General features: G+C 31.8%; 1 protein-coding gene across 1 annotated transcript in view; it reads right to left on the minus strand.

Moving 5' to 3' along the window:
• LOC145660535 (organic cation transporter protein) overlaps positions 1-14,773 on the minus strand; it is a 144,659-nt gene that overhangs the window by 72,799 nt on the left and 57,087 nt on the right. The window contains exon 2 of the mRNA XM_081725726.1: positions 151-334. Within this exon, the coding sequence (XP_081581852.1) occupies positions 151-334 (184 nt within the window). The remainder of the gene's footprint in view (positions 1-150; positions 335-14,773) is intronic.

The raw sequence follows: 14,773 nt of genomic DNA on the forward strand, positions 1-14,773 counted from the left end.
AACAAAAATTGAAAATTGCCACTTGCTGTTTCTTTTAATAAGTAATATGAAATGCTACTTGAATGTTATAGGTAGTAAAGCAATATTGTCATTACAGAACTCGTTTTTATTTATCTAGTGGGAGGGGAAAATATTGTCATTATGACTTACCTCTGTCGTTATAGTCTCGTAGGGAATTTCTGTAAAATTATACTCCCAGCCGTGCATACAGTCTACGGTGGGCCAATTCTCGGCATCCACTTTTTGGTTAGAGTTCAGCAAGTCAGTGAAGTTTCCTCGATACATCTTACACTTGCTGAAGCCTTCTCCTTCTCTCGGGATGGCCAAAAGACGCCTATTAAAAGAGAACACACGGATGAGATTCCTGCTTCTAGCATGAAAGTTCATATAAAAATATATAGTCTACTCAATGAACTTTTATATAACAATACAGTGTAGGCACCCACAAAAATAGTAAATTCTAAAATAGATGAGTTAAGCAACTCTTGTTTAGTTGAAGTGAGCTGATAAGTGTATAAACTAGTCATTTTCTCGATCGCGGAAGAAATGCCCTTCATTGATTTTTAGCAAACTATTATTATAACAAGAGATTATTAGGTTATTATTTTGAGAAAATAATAACTCTTTTGGAAAATTTGACTAACCGTAATTTCGGAACTTTTCCTGAGGGGAAAGCATTAATATTTCACTCTCTACAAAAATATTAAAATAAAATAAATATGAAACTTTTCTAAATTTCAAGTCTTAATAAACATTTCTACAACTTCCGGGGCCCCAGTTACCTTTTACAAGAAGTAGGGCCCAGATTGTATTTAGCTTCACCTTAGGAAAATACCTTTTTGTTCAGATCATGGGCCGTCTTAAACTATTTTCAGTTGTTTTCGGAATATGGTGGACATTCCATGCTTTACTAATTAAATTGAAGGGAGGACAATATTTGACACTTCTTTAAGCCTTAAGAATTATATATAGTTTCTGGGGCCCCTAGTATTATACATTGTATCGTATCGTAGTAAGAAAGTTTTGTATTGATCTTAAATGGGGGAGAGGCAGTTACCTCCTACCCACATAAGTTACGATATTAGTCCAAACCCTAATTTTGATAGCTCATAATTTGGGAACCAAAGACCTGAACAAAAAATTATTTCACATGCTTACTATAACTTATACGTCAAGGTTTACTTACTCACTAAGTCTGATGAAGATCAAGTGAGATCTGAGTAATATTGCCCATGAGACGCAATTTTGGGAGTCTCGTCTCAAAAATAGGTGCCGTCAAAGTGCTTTCTCGTCTTGAAAAAAGTATCTCTATATATTAAAATACCTCTTTCTCGTCTCGTACCTGAACAAGAAAGCCCGTCTTGTCTCGTGGACAACACTAATCTTGATGTCTATCAGTGGTTTTCAATTACTTCAGAGTTGCGGACCGCATTTCATTTTAAATTTTAATATTTGTGTAGTAGTAATAATTGATAGGTAAGTAGCAATATTAACAAAGACTAAATTATGAACGTTTATTTGTTATAAGCATACAGCACACAGTACATACTCATACGTACAGTACTTAAATATATATGTCATTAAATACATCTTTGTAAATTAAGTGATGTAAATAAGGCATAGAAACAACGGAAATTAATCAAGCATAGTGTCCAAATAAGGTAGAAATATTGATCATTGTTTACAGAGAATCTGTATATTAGGTTTATATATTTCTCTCCAGTCCTTTCGACAATGAGATCTCGAAAACCACAAGTGCAAGAAACGTGCCGTTTTCACTGGTCGATTCCAAATTTTGTGTAGATTGTCCAGTTCTAATTGAATATTTAAAAAACGTGGCCGTTATTTCTTTATTACATTTTTAGGGGTACACTGGAAGTGTTGAAATTTTAAAAAAGTAAAACATCATTTCCTACGAGTTATATATTGGAACACAATATAGCTGTATACATGGGTTGTATATCTGTCAGGCGTTTGTTTATGGCCAAATGACAATGTAAAACGAAGGATAACCATTTCTCCAGGCTAAAATGTTTCTTTATTGTTTGCAGTGTTTTACCTAATGAGCACCATATTCCACTGACATTATAATTAATTGAATATGTAATGTATTTGCTTACTACACACTGCCTGCGGAAGAAAGAAAACACTGATCATACATGAATTAGGAACTCCAACCGGAAGTAGACTCAATCTTGCAAACGGTTTGAGATACTTAAAAAAATAATCGAAAAAAATCTCTCCTTTATGGTACCCCTTGCCGATTTTTATCGATCTTGTGAAGAATGACAAGGAGATTCATGCTCAAATGTGAATGATGCACTGTGTAGAGAGCGCATGTTCAGCTAATATTATTTAAAGAAAGGAGCATGAAATTCTTTCTGTGCGTACCTAATACATAAATTATTTACAGCATTTTATCACCTCGTACAGTACTATATTTTACAGAACTTTACACGCAACAGTCCGAAGAAAGAAGTTGTTGGCCACTACTGAATGAAGTCACAAGGATTCATTAAAATAGCAATTACACATGATGACGAGTCATTTGTTTTCTCAATTTGTCAATTGATAATTATGATTTTCAACGCATTTTTAAAAAGCAATTTATTATTGTAAGTAGGCAATATTTAAGAAGCACGCAAAAGCATCTGGATTGGTACATTTTTCACCTTTAAGCACTCGTCAATTTCTCTTTAATTTGCCCAGGTGCTTATTGGCTTAAATATTTATAACTAACATTTATTGTGACAAATTGTTTCCTTGTATCGGAATAGTGCGTAGGTTTTGCCTGAAAAACGTTGTTTCTGTTATTTTTTTTTAATTTTTAGGGACAAGAAGAGTCTCTATTTTAAAAAGCCTAGATTATTATGTAAGAATAATATAAACTCCTGATTTTGAAAGAGACAATATTTGACAAAGCAGCAATATAAGCAATACAGACTAAAATAAGCAAAATAAATTGTATTTAAATCGATGTTTTATGTCCTAAATGAACTACGACGAATTCAATTTTATCTCTAACGTTAAGAAATTGGTATTTTATCCAACCTCCGAGCTCTAATCTGTAATAATAGTCACTTGCAGTTGTGACTTTCTTAATTTGCTGATTAAATTTTGGATTATTGTTGGGAATTTACCAAAAATTAATTGTCGGAAAGAGCTACAATTCTCCGAACAGAATTACAAAAGCAGGGGCAATTTCATATAAATCATTTTTACTTATAACGGTAATATGAATTCTACAAAACACTACAAGAAATAAATCCATAATGAGCATAGCCTAGCAGATTATGATATAATTAATACATTATTTTACATTCTTCTCTTTAAAGAATTATGGTTGACTAGATCTAATTTTTTCGTCCACGATACAGTCAATTTAATTTCTTTTTAATACTTTTAATAAGTGTGTGTTAGTAGTGCAAGTTTATTTTATTTATAAAGTTCGTTATGAACAAAAATATCGGAATTAAATATAACAAACACTATGTTACAGTGCTGTTCAACATCTATCATAGTCACGCATTCATTTTACAAAATGCTATTTTAATGTGCGTATATTAAAATATGTCAAGCTTTTAGATAAAATCTTGCAGTGATGTCGCACCCAATAATTTAAAACTTTTTTGTTGTTTTTATTGTCAATGTTTGGAATGATTTACCTAATTGATTTTTTTAAAAAAAATAAAGCTTCTCTATAGATAGGAGATTAATTTGTGTAAATATCTTTGTGGTACAATTAAACCAGGATTTCCAAGAATGTACGGAAGTGTTTAAACACCATAAAAGAAATTATGCTCGGAAACTTCAGAGATATTATTGACCAGTGTGTTATTGACCTACCCATAGTTCGGTTATGTATACGTCCAATCTTAATATATAAGAACTGTAGATAAATGAAAAACAGTTATAAAATGTAGTTTTAAATTTATATATATATATATATATATATATATATATATATATATATATATATATATATATATATATATATATATATATATATGTGTGTGTGTGTGTGTGTGTGTGTGTGTGTGTGTGATTCAGTTAAAGAGTAGCCATATTGTACTGATAGTTGAGAGTTAATCCATATGGATTACCTAGACTAAGTGTTTACGAAAATGAAAATTGAGAAAGTGACATACCTTTAAATTTTACAATATGTACTTCCCACTTAATATAGTATGGATAATTGAATAGAAATATCTAAGATGAGTGCGAATGCATCAGAGTTGAAGCATATAGAAAAAAGGGCCTTTACTTTGGCTAAAAAGAAGATAAAAGGTAATAATAATTTTGATAGGTTAATTTCAAGTAGGATAGAATCTAGTGGCTAGTTTTTATTTCTGAGCCTTTAACCTCCAAAGACACAGTTATTTAGTAATTAGGAAATTTTACGAAAAGAAGCCCCATCTCATAAAACATTCAGATATTGTCGCATACTAGTTGCTGAAATGAAATTGTTATATCGGATACTCCTTTTACATATTTCCATTTAGTGCGTGACAGCAACCATCCAAATTGTAAAGATAGCATCGTGCCACTAGTTATTGTCTAAATAATTACTACATCATTGAATCAATAACTATTGCGTCATTAGTTATTGATCAATAATTATTGCGTCATTACAAAGTCATTATTGACTAATAATAAATTTTGAAAAAGTAAACTAATTATTTTTAAGTTCGCTCTGGCAATGTTCTTGGAGCATTTTCAGCTGATTTATTATTGTTTTCATGCTTAGAATTCTTTTATGAAGACTACGTATGCACTAGCATTTGGCCTTCCCGTGACGGGGACAAATATACTCGAAGTTCAGGTTTCCAGTAAATCTTCTAATCATTTAATTAGTAAAAAATTACTTATACCGAAAAAGTGTAATTAACAGATCAAATGGAACAACTTATTTTCATCCTGTGATGATGTATTCAGATAACTTAATAACCGTTTCTGAAGTTTCCTTTCTTAATTTTATTAATTAGACTTATAAATTGCAATATTAATTTCCATTTGGTAGTTCTCGTTTTCTTATTATTTTTGATAATTAACTAACCATTAATTTTGAATTACAAAGTCATTAGTCTGTAATCATATTTTTTATATTTCTAATTTGGTATCATGAAGATTTTTCTTCCTAAGTAAATAAGTGTACTTTGTACAGGGGAAAGGAAGTTATGGAACTTCATTTACATTTCATGTGCACGCATACATAGTTTTTGCTTTCACGATACGTACATGGCAATTTTAACAGGAAACCATAACGTTGTTTAACAATGCGTATCAAAAATGTAAAACAATATTATAGTATGTATATGTAATGATAGTGTTACATCATTTGTAACAATCTTTTTATATTATGATTTTGACTATCAACAGTTTTATCGCCTTGTCATGCATGTTATTACGGTTTATTTTTCTTTATCGTTTTTTACTTGTAATATGGAATGGTTTATTAAAGAATTTGCTTTATCCAAATCGCCTTTATATACTTACTCTGTATGTCCTTGTATCCATCTCGGAGATATAAAACCTCAAGAATTGCTTCATGGATCACCATCAATTTTCACCAGATTGTGGTAATCAAAAGTTGGGAATCAAGTTCATGGAGGTAATCCATTGATTCCAAGATATGAATAATCAAAAATGTAACTAAATTCTCCATAATTATAATAATATTAAATAGTATAGCAGTCTCTACCCACATTTCCATAACGGTTTGAGATATCAAATTTCTTTAGGCGGCATTGTGCTCTTTATCTTTATTGTGAACTGTTTATGTAATTCGATGTGATACTTTTTAATAACCCTTTCGAAAAAAAAAAAACGTTTTGAAGAAAGTAAAATTTTCAATTTCTAGTAACTTTCTTCCTGCTAGTTAGAAATTAGTCACATCATGGTCGTAATAGTTGACACCCGTACAGGTACTTAAGACGCGCATTGACTTGTCAGCCTCACTTTTGTTATTACTGTTGTACATGGCTTCAAAATTTGGATACTTACGGGTTTTTTGATATTGTAGCGTCCTTAGTATGTAACAGCTAACTGAGTAATTAGTGTGGTGGTAAAGTTTCCGTTAAACATGCAGATTTGAAATATGAATAACCTGACGTAGTGCGTATTGCTATTTAATATATATATATATATATATATATATATCGGGTGGCCCAAAAGTAGGTATACACCCCTGCATTGATTAAGTATAACATTCTAGTATATGGATTTATTTGTTTCGACTATTCCGGGCTTAATTTATAAGTAAAAAGATGTTAAGAACAAATTATAATTAAAGAATTAGGTCTGTATATATATATATATATATATATATATATATATATATATATATATATATATATATATATGTGTGTGTGTGTGTGTGTGTGTGTGTGTATGTCGATGCCCCGATTTGACACCACCTGACTTTTTTTATGTGATGTTTTAAAGGACAAAGTATATTAATATCACATAAGCAATTTGACCGGAGGATACCAGTACGTGTCTGTCAACTACTTGTGACAACGTTGCTCTTCGTCTCCAGGCATGTATCGATTTTGATGGTGAATTGATGGACCATGTCATGGAGAATAAAGGTTAAAATTCTAGCAAGGAAAGGTATGAGAATAATGTGCTTATGTTCAATTTTATTTAAGTTATGTTGCTAGTTACTTTACCGCAGTATTTGAAATATCATATACATAATTATGGGCCACCCATATATATATATATATATATATATATATATATATATATATATATATATATATATATATATATATATATATATATATATATACTAGGCTGTATCGTCCCGTGACAATGATGTCTCGTCTCGGAAAAGGTGTGTTTCTAGTGCAAGAGCTCCGTCTCGTCTCGAAAAGTCTGTCTCGTACAAATCCTAGAGTACACTTATTTAACACTTCTTCTAAAAAATATTGTTAGTTGTCATAAAAGAACAGGGTACATTGACGGAAACATTTTGAGTTCATTCATTTCACTTTTACTGTATTGAATGATAAGTGCTGTTTCATAAACAACACTGAAGAATTAACGTAATATATTAACCCGCATGTGGGAAACTAACTAACGTAAGTGAAAAACTACATGTCCAAGAACACGAAATGTTGTTGTTTAGAAGGTCAATTGCATGAATTCATTCTTAGCAACGTTGCAATTTCAAAGAAAGGGAAAACGAAGGGAAAATGTGAAGGAACTCGCTCATACAGAAAACAAAATAAAATGACTATCATTATATCAAGTTAAAATTTCACTTTCTATCGTTGTTGCTTTTCTCTTTGAAATCATCAATGTCTTCACCGATTCAATTGATATGAACTTGGTTTGGAGGAGACCGCTTTTTAAAACATAATTACAAATGGACTTAATGGACAGATAAGCTTATTAATTTTTTTCCTGAAAAAAAAAAATCAGGATGTTACCGTGTTGGTCAAGGTTGCTTTTACCATGCAATTTTTTTCCTAAAGGAGTAAGCACTCTTGAAGGACAATTGCGGGAAGAAGATAAGATCTCGAATGACATTGTGCATACCTATCTTTATGTCAAGGTTTTCTCTATTACACTTTTATTTTATTCTATAGACTACAAAAATTAGAAATTTTTACTAACTTTCTTTTTTGAAACTTATTTTCGGATTTGCACACGTCTCCGTTTTAACAGAGGATCCATTGAAACTATCGACAAGATCCATCATTTTATTGTAGGTAGCGTCCCGACATTTGTTCCGGTTTAGGTAAATTCCAGGAAATATGATCCCACTGAATGGCTCACTGAAGATAAAACAGCTTTATTTGTCTTAATATGTCTAGTCTCGATAATTCATTGTCTGTGACATCAGTACATCATATCATTGAAATACTAGACTCTTGCTTCACTTCGATTCGCAATCTTTGCGGATATTCATGCATCGCGGCATGTACAATCCTGATATCTACTTCAATAGGCTACTACCCTATGTGAAGGAATTGTTGATAAAATTTGACACTTTGTCTGTTAACGCATGCTTTGTCTCCAAATATATTTAAACTATCTCACAATTTCTAGTCCAATGGTTCGGGTTCAGACTAGGGCAGCGGATTTTAAACTATGGTCCGTGAATCATTGAGGTCCTTCAGCGCAGGCTTTTGCAGCCTATTTCATATCACAGCTCCTCTATAATCACATCCTTTTGCCAGCAAACCCCATAAGTAATTTCAGATTTGTGAAAGCTTTTTGATTACTGCTGGTTATTGCTTACACTTGAATATGTGTATAGCCTTCATTTTGAATATTATTTTAATAATTATGCAGTTATATTTGTATTTTTCTTATATTTCAATATGCAGCTTTTCATCAGTTTCATTCTTCGTTTATTCCTTTCTTTATATTAAAATTTTGTTTAATATTCTTAAAATAAGAAATCAAAACAACCTTTTAAAAATATTTTTTTTCCGCTACTAGATCCTATTTATATTTATCCCTTTATCACATCCTTTCGCGAGGCTCATGTATTCCTCTCGCGAAATACTTTGATTTAGTGTATAGTCGGGGCTCAGCAAATCAAACTAAATTTTACTTAACTTCATTATATAAAAAATACACATATAATAATCATGTTGTGCAATAAAAATAGATAATATTTTTTTCATGTATACGGTCTATCTATTTTTCACTGAACAAATTGATACAATGTAAAGCTTAGCGCTTACATTATAAAATTGACATTGTAACAACTTGTTCAGTGAAAAATGAATAGATTCTACACATGAAAATGTCTTATTACCTTCTATTAAAGAAAGTATTATGTATTGGGTAAAATGCACATCATCTCAAAGAAGTCCTCGAAATCACGAAGTTTAAGAACTAGTGGGGTATAGAATTGCCACTCGTTATGCGTGATGAAATGCGAAGCTTTGCCATGAATCTACATTCTTGCGTAATCCGGCATTTATGAGCGGGAACGAAGTTCTATATTGGAATAATCAATTTTGATTTCTGGACATGTTATCATTCAGTGACTTTACAACACCTTCCAACAAATTCTTTAAAAAAAAAAAAAAAAAAAAATCCGTTTTGCATTCTTTTGCAGTATTTTCAATAGGATTTCTAATGTTATAAGATACAGTGTGTACACTTCTGCATCAACTTCTTCGTACTTGAGGTCACAGATTTTACCATTATAATTGTTCCTTCAACTAACAGTAACTGTCCCATTTCATTGACATTTTCTTCACAAATAACGCACAGTTGACCATCCTGTAACTGTGAAACATGTAAGTATTTCAGTATAAATAAATCTGGTGAAAGTGCAGTGTATTCGGTTGGCATTTTGATTTTACTGACACTAGCTAAACAGAGCGCCAACTTTTAATTCCCTCAGCTTCCAATTCTACTTATTCTTGAGAAAAACCGTTTTAAGGTCTTTTGTGTCAATTAGTGCTCTTAATAGTACTCAAACGGTTGAAAATAAAGTACTTTCGCATCTTAAGATTATTCATTTCTCCAGTTCATACCTTTTCTCAATTATTCGAAAAACTTTTCATTTTGAGTAATTACATTTTGAACATTAATAAATAATCAAAAAAATATAAATGTTTGAATATTCAAATACAGAAATATTCGAATTTTAATATCGCTCATATTTACAGTAACATAGCAGCCAAACAATAAAACTGTCAAAATCTCCCTAATTGACAATAATAATAATAATAATAATAATAATAATAATAATAATAATAATAATAATGAGGCACATAATTTTTGTGTAATAGAACAGGTATATTTTACGTATTAACTGGAAAAGAAAGAGCCACACCTCTATTTTTTTTTTTTTATTAATTACGTGATAGTTTCCTGCGGTAGGGTAATTTTCAAGGTTCTCAGCAGACAGTTATTTTTCGTTACTCTTCTTTAACTAATCTTTGACCTTGAGACAGAATATTCAATTAATGTAAGAGAAAACAAAGTTGATTATTACTTAATTTAATAACGATGGAAGTGAAATGAATCACTGAGAGTGTTATTTCTTGGACGGGAGAAATTCTTAATTTCGGAAGTGTGGATTTGGATTTTCACTCACGAATTTTTACGCTCTCCGGATGTCCGTAAACAAGTTTTAGTTCTCTCTCTTATACTTTTTTTTTCAACTTTCGAGGAAACTGGAAAAGAAATTTCAATATTCCTATGCGATGCAATGCAATAACACATACCAATCTTCTCCTACCATCTGCAAGTACATTTTAGTACATAAACTACCTACATATTGCTTTTGCAATCCCAATTACGGACGTATGCAGAAGATGGGTTGTGGGGATTCAGACCCCTGAAATACTTTTTTTTTTTTTTTTTTTGTAAATTTAGTCTAATTTAAGGGATGATTTTACAAATTTTAACATAATTTATCTTCATATTGAATGTGGAACTCCCCGAAAAGCTTTGGAGCTCCCCGAAATAAATTCTTGCGTACGTGCCTGACCACAATTCATCCCACTTAATAACTTAATTTCACCGGAAATGGCGCTACTTTTATCTTCCCTCGCGAGAAGTATATAGTTAGCACCTACTTCGAAATGGGTTTTTATTGTCACTTTGATTGAAATATGTACCTTAACGGCGAAAACGTGGATTTAAAATGTATGACAAAAATAGAGCATCTCACAAGCCCCTCAAGTTAGGAAGACGAAACATCATAATGGACGGTGTTAAGGTAAAACGTCATAAGCCTCATTTCCAACTTTTTTCAGGAGAGCAAAAAAAACAACATCTAACTTCCATTTACATCCTTGCAAGACACAAGTATAAAAAGTAGTTTGTTTGTCTTAATAATACACACAAGCTTACAATATTTTTCTCACCTATGGTCTGACCTATAGTGAGCTAAATGAGATAAAAATCCACATTTTAAATTTTTTGACGGTTACGACCTTTTACCTTAACGCCGTCGAATAACTTCCACATTTCAAAAAGAAAGAAAGAAAGAAAATAAAAAAGAGAGATAAAACATATTAGCAATTTCGAAAGATTCTCCTTTTATTGAGGTAAGGGTCAATTTCTGTAATATTTTGATGTCGAATTTTTCCTTCTTAAAGTAGCTAAAGTTTGGAGATGGTATCCGTATAAGTGGGTAAAATGAAATCTTCAACATTAGCACTTGGGTGGAACTTGGTTTTTAGCATTGCACTTTGATTGAAATGTTTATGTAAAAAGGTAGGGGATTTCAATTTTTGGCAAACAATAAGGTCTGCACTTTTTGAAACGAATTAGGGAGGAGGTCTAAATATATTTTTCGATTTTTTTTTTTTTTATAAATCTATTATTTCTGTTCGAAGAACGAGAATTTCAGGTAGTCATATATAAAAGTAATTAGAAATGCTGTTGAGAAAAAAATCTACACCGAATTGAAACTGTAATCCTATTGATCAAAATGGTCAACAAGAAAATTTTTATTTGTTTACGAGCTTATTGTATGCGACATCCAAACTGATGTTTGAATTTGAGCTCTGCTTTCGTGTCCACTAATCCACTTACAGCGACATTTCCAATACTATGATGTGGGAATAGGATTATTTGACTAAGATGCTGTATATTTTAAGCGAGTTGATAACCTTATCGACATATCGCAATATTCGCTCATCAAAAGTAAATTTCTAACCGGAGGTTTTGCAATAGCGCATCGCAATCTCATTGATTCACACCAAACGGTTGTAGATCTCGTAGCTAAATTTGTTGATGATTATTCCAATAAGCAATACTTATAAAAACATACTAGTATATAGTACCTAAACTTCAATAATAAGTTCTGTACATTTACTTTGGGAATTGTGTAACAAGGAAGCTGTAAACACCTTAGTTGTATAACGAAATAAAAGAGATAACGTAGACACAACGCTACAGAAATAAGTTAGGAAGCATTCCAGCAAGAAAAAACATCGTAGCAGTTTCATAACAAAGTCTGAGCTAAGCTCTATGCTGCAACTAGGAAGTTCATAGAGCTTGGAAAATGAAGGATCTTAAGGTGTACCGAGAGTTAGCTCGGGAATCAGAAGCTAGGATAGAAAATGTGAAGTTGGTTGAACTAGATATTCATCGCAGGAGATACAACTTTAAGTACATTATATTACATTTATAGCTTTTTTAAAACATTATCCACGTTTATAACGTTGTGACAGCTATAATGGTTAAAACTTTGTTCCATTACTATCAAATATTCTTTGCTAGACAAAGCTATTTGATTATTCTGTGACGTAATGTCAAACGCATCTTAAATGAATTTAGAATAAAAATTTCATTTCTAAAATCTGAAGAAATTGTCTGATCATAACTTTCTAGTTGTCATACGTTGCAAATTTCACACGAATTACACTCTGTCCTCCGAAAGTTAGATACACTTTGGCTTTAAAACAATTTATACAGACATTTGTAGCACACGCTAATACTTTCGAGTGACGTAACCGTTAGCGTATACCTTGGATGTACGTAGTTCTAGGTTAAATTTCTCATGGATTAACAGAATTTAGCTGTTGTCTTAAAGCTGCAAGATCACTGGAAGTACTTGAATTAAGAAGTAGTGTAGTCCAGCCTAAAAAAACCAGAAATACACAATAGCGAAGAAAACCGATGTATTGCCATCACTTAAGATCCTATTAAAACCGTCCAGAACGGCCATAGCCCTTCACTGTCTGTAATGCCAGCGTATTTAGATTATTCAATATCTTTAAAACTAATATTTATATATAATCATCAGCTAAAGTACATACTTCTCCCTCATTAGGATCAGACAGTAGAACTTACAAGATTATACTTTTAGTAGGTCTGTCCGTTGTTCCAAACGATAACTCTTGATCAAAAACTAATTTTTAAAATGTTATTTTCTTATTTCTTTATGTAATGGGCAGAGAGAGAGAGAGCAATTATTTCGGCTGAGTTCGTTGATGGAGTTAATCCGTTAATATCTTCACGGGTAACGATGACTTTAATGTTGGCTATCCATATCCTTTTTAAAATCTATAACACTCTCTAGCTTCTATGCAACCTGCACAATAGCAAAAAGAATTCTTGATGGCCTATGATAAAAGGATGCGTAGAAAAGTGACGATAGATATCCCTATAGGGAATCACACGATCCTTTTTGCTGTTTTTAGCATAGTTTATGTGTTCTTTTATCTATATCATTGTAGCTATGAAAAGTTCTTTTTGAAACCAGTGTTGACGTCCACACATTTCGAATTTATGGTTAAAAAAGAAGGAGGAAATGTATGGACTTTTGCTCCCAACTTTGTTACTTAATATTGTATTAATTTACTCTTTACTTTTTTCCGTATTTCTTTCAGAAGAAATTCATTTTACATATCATGTCATTACGTTAATGAAACTCTACTTTTGTTTTGTGAGATCGCAATTAGAATATGCGACTCTGTCTTGGTCACCAAAAGCACAAAAACACATAGATATGATTGAAAGAATACAATCGAAATTCTTGAGATTACTTGCTTATAGAAAAACTGGTATGTATCCAAAATACGAGTCATATTCAGAAATAGTATAAAACTTCAATATGAACACGTTGAAACAACGGAGAGAACATACGGATTTTTTATTTTTACACAAATTACTACATGGTAAAATTGATTGTCCCAGTCTTACTTCGAAGGTTCAATTGCATGTCCCATCAGGTAAAACCCGCGTAGGAAATAGCAGTACATTTTACTGCAGAAAGGCAAGAACAAATATCCTCGCTAAGTCTCCTATATGGAGAATGAGTGCTTCCTACAATGCAATTGAAAGAATAACTGCTATAGATGTTTTTGGAATGTCGGAGACAGTATACAAGAATAGCCTTAAAAATATGTGATAACTAGCAGCGTTCACCCCGCTTCGCTGCGGTCACCCCGGAACGCAATAAACTTTGTTACTTAGATAATTTTTACTTTTTCGCTTTCAAGTGATTTATAGCGCCTGTTAGTTATGTTAACCCGCCGAGTCACAGGGTCATGCGGGTTGCATATAAATACGTTTATTTTTATACCTATGATGAACTAATAACAAAGGATTTGTACGTATGGACACCTGAATGGTCAATTATCTCAAGACACTGGTAATTGAAAATTAAAGTGATATGATAAAAACCATCTAGGGTCCACATCCTAACAACCCCCCAAAAATGAAAGAAATCGGTTCACCCGTATTAGCGTGATGAGCGGACAAAGGATTTTGTGCGTTCTCTTTTATATATATAGATGAAAATATATAAATGTATAACCTTGTTTAAATCTATATATATAACTAAGGGTAAATGTATTTGTAAGGAACAACACTGTAACTGGGCCTAGAGCCTGTTGTGTTGAATAAAATGAAATAAAAATAAAATAAAAATGTGCTTAAAATATTGAACTAACTTCCTAAAAAAAAAAAAAAAAAAAAACCTTCACGGATAATTTTTATATACAAAGAAGAGTTTGTACGTACGTGTATAAACTATTTTCCCCCCTGGTTTCTCAAACTGTGCGCTTTGGCTGACTTAAAAAGCGCCAAAATATGTTGAAGGAGTTTCATTCATATCGTACTTAGCCTACGTTATTTTCGAGCTCGACAATACTTTACAGATAAAAAGTAAGTACTGATGTGGAAAGTGATGACTGTACACAGTACAGTATTTAACTTAATTCCAGTATCCAAGAAAGATTTTCAGTGAACAGTAAGCTCCTCTAAGATTGCCATATTTTTCAAACAGATAAACAGGAAGATTTAACGGCTTTTAGTGAGAGTGAGGAAGGGTAGAGTA

This window comes from Thermobia domestica, chromosome 1, assembly GCF_964235325.1.
Source record: "Thermobia domestica chromosome 1, izTheDome1.hap1.1, whole genome shotgun sequence".
NCBI classification, from domain to species: Eukaryota; Metazoa; Arthropoda; class Insecta; order Zygentoma; family Lepismatidae; genus Thermobia; species Thermobia domestica.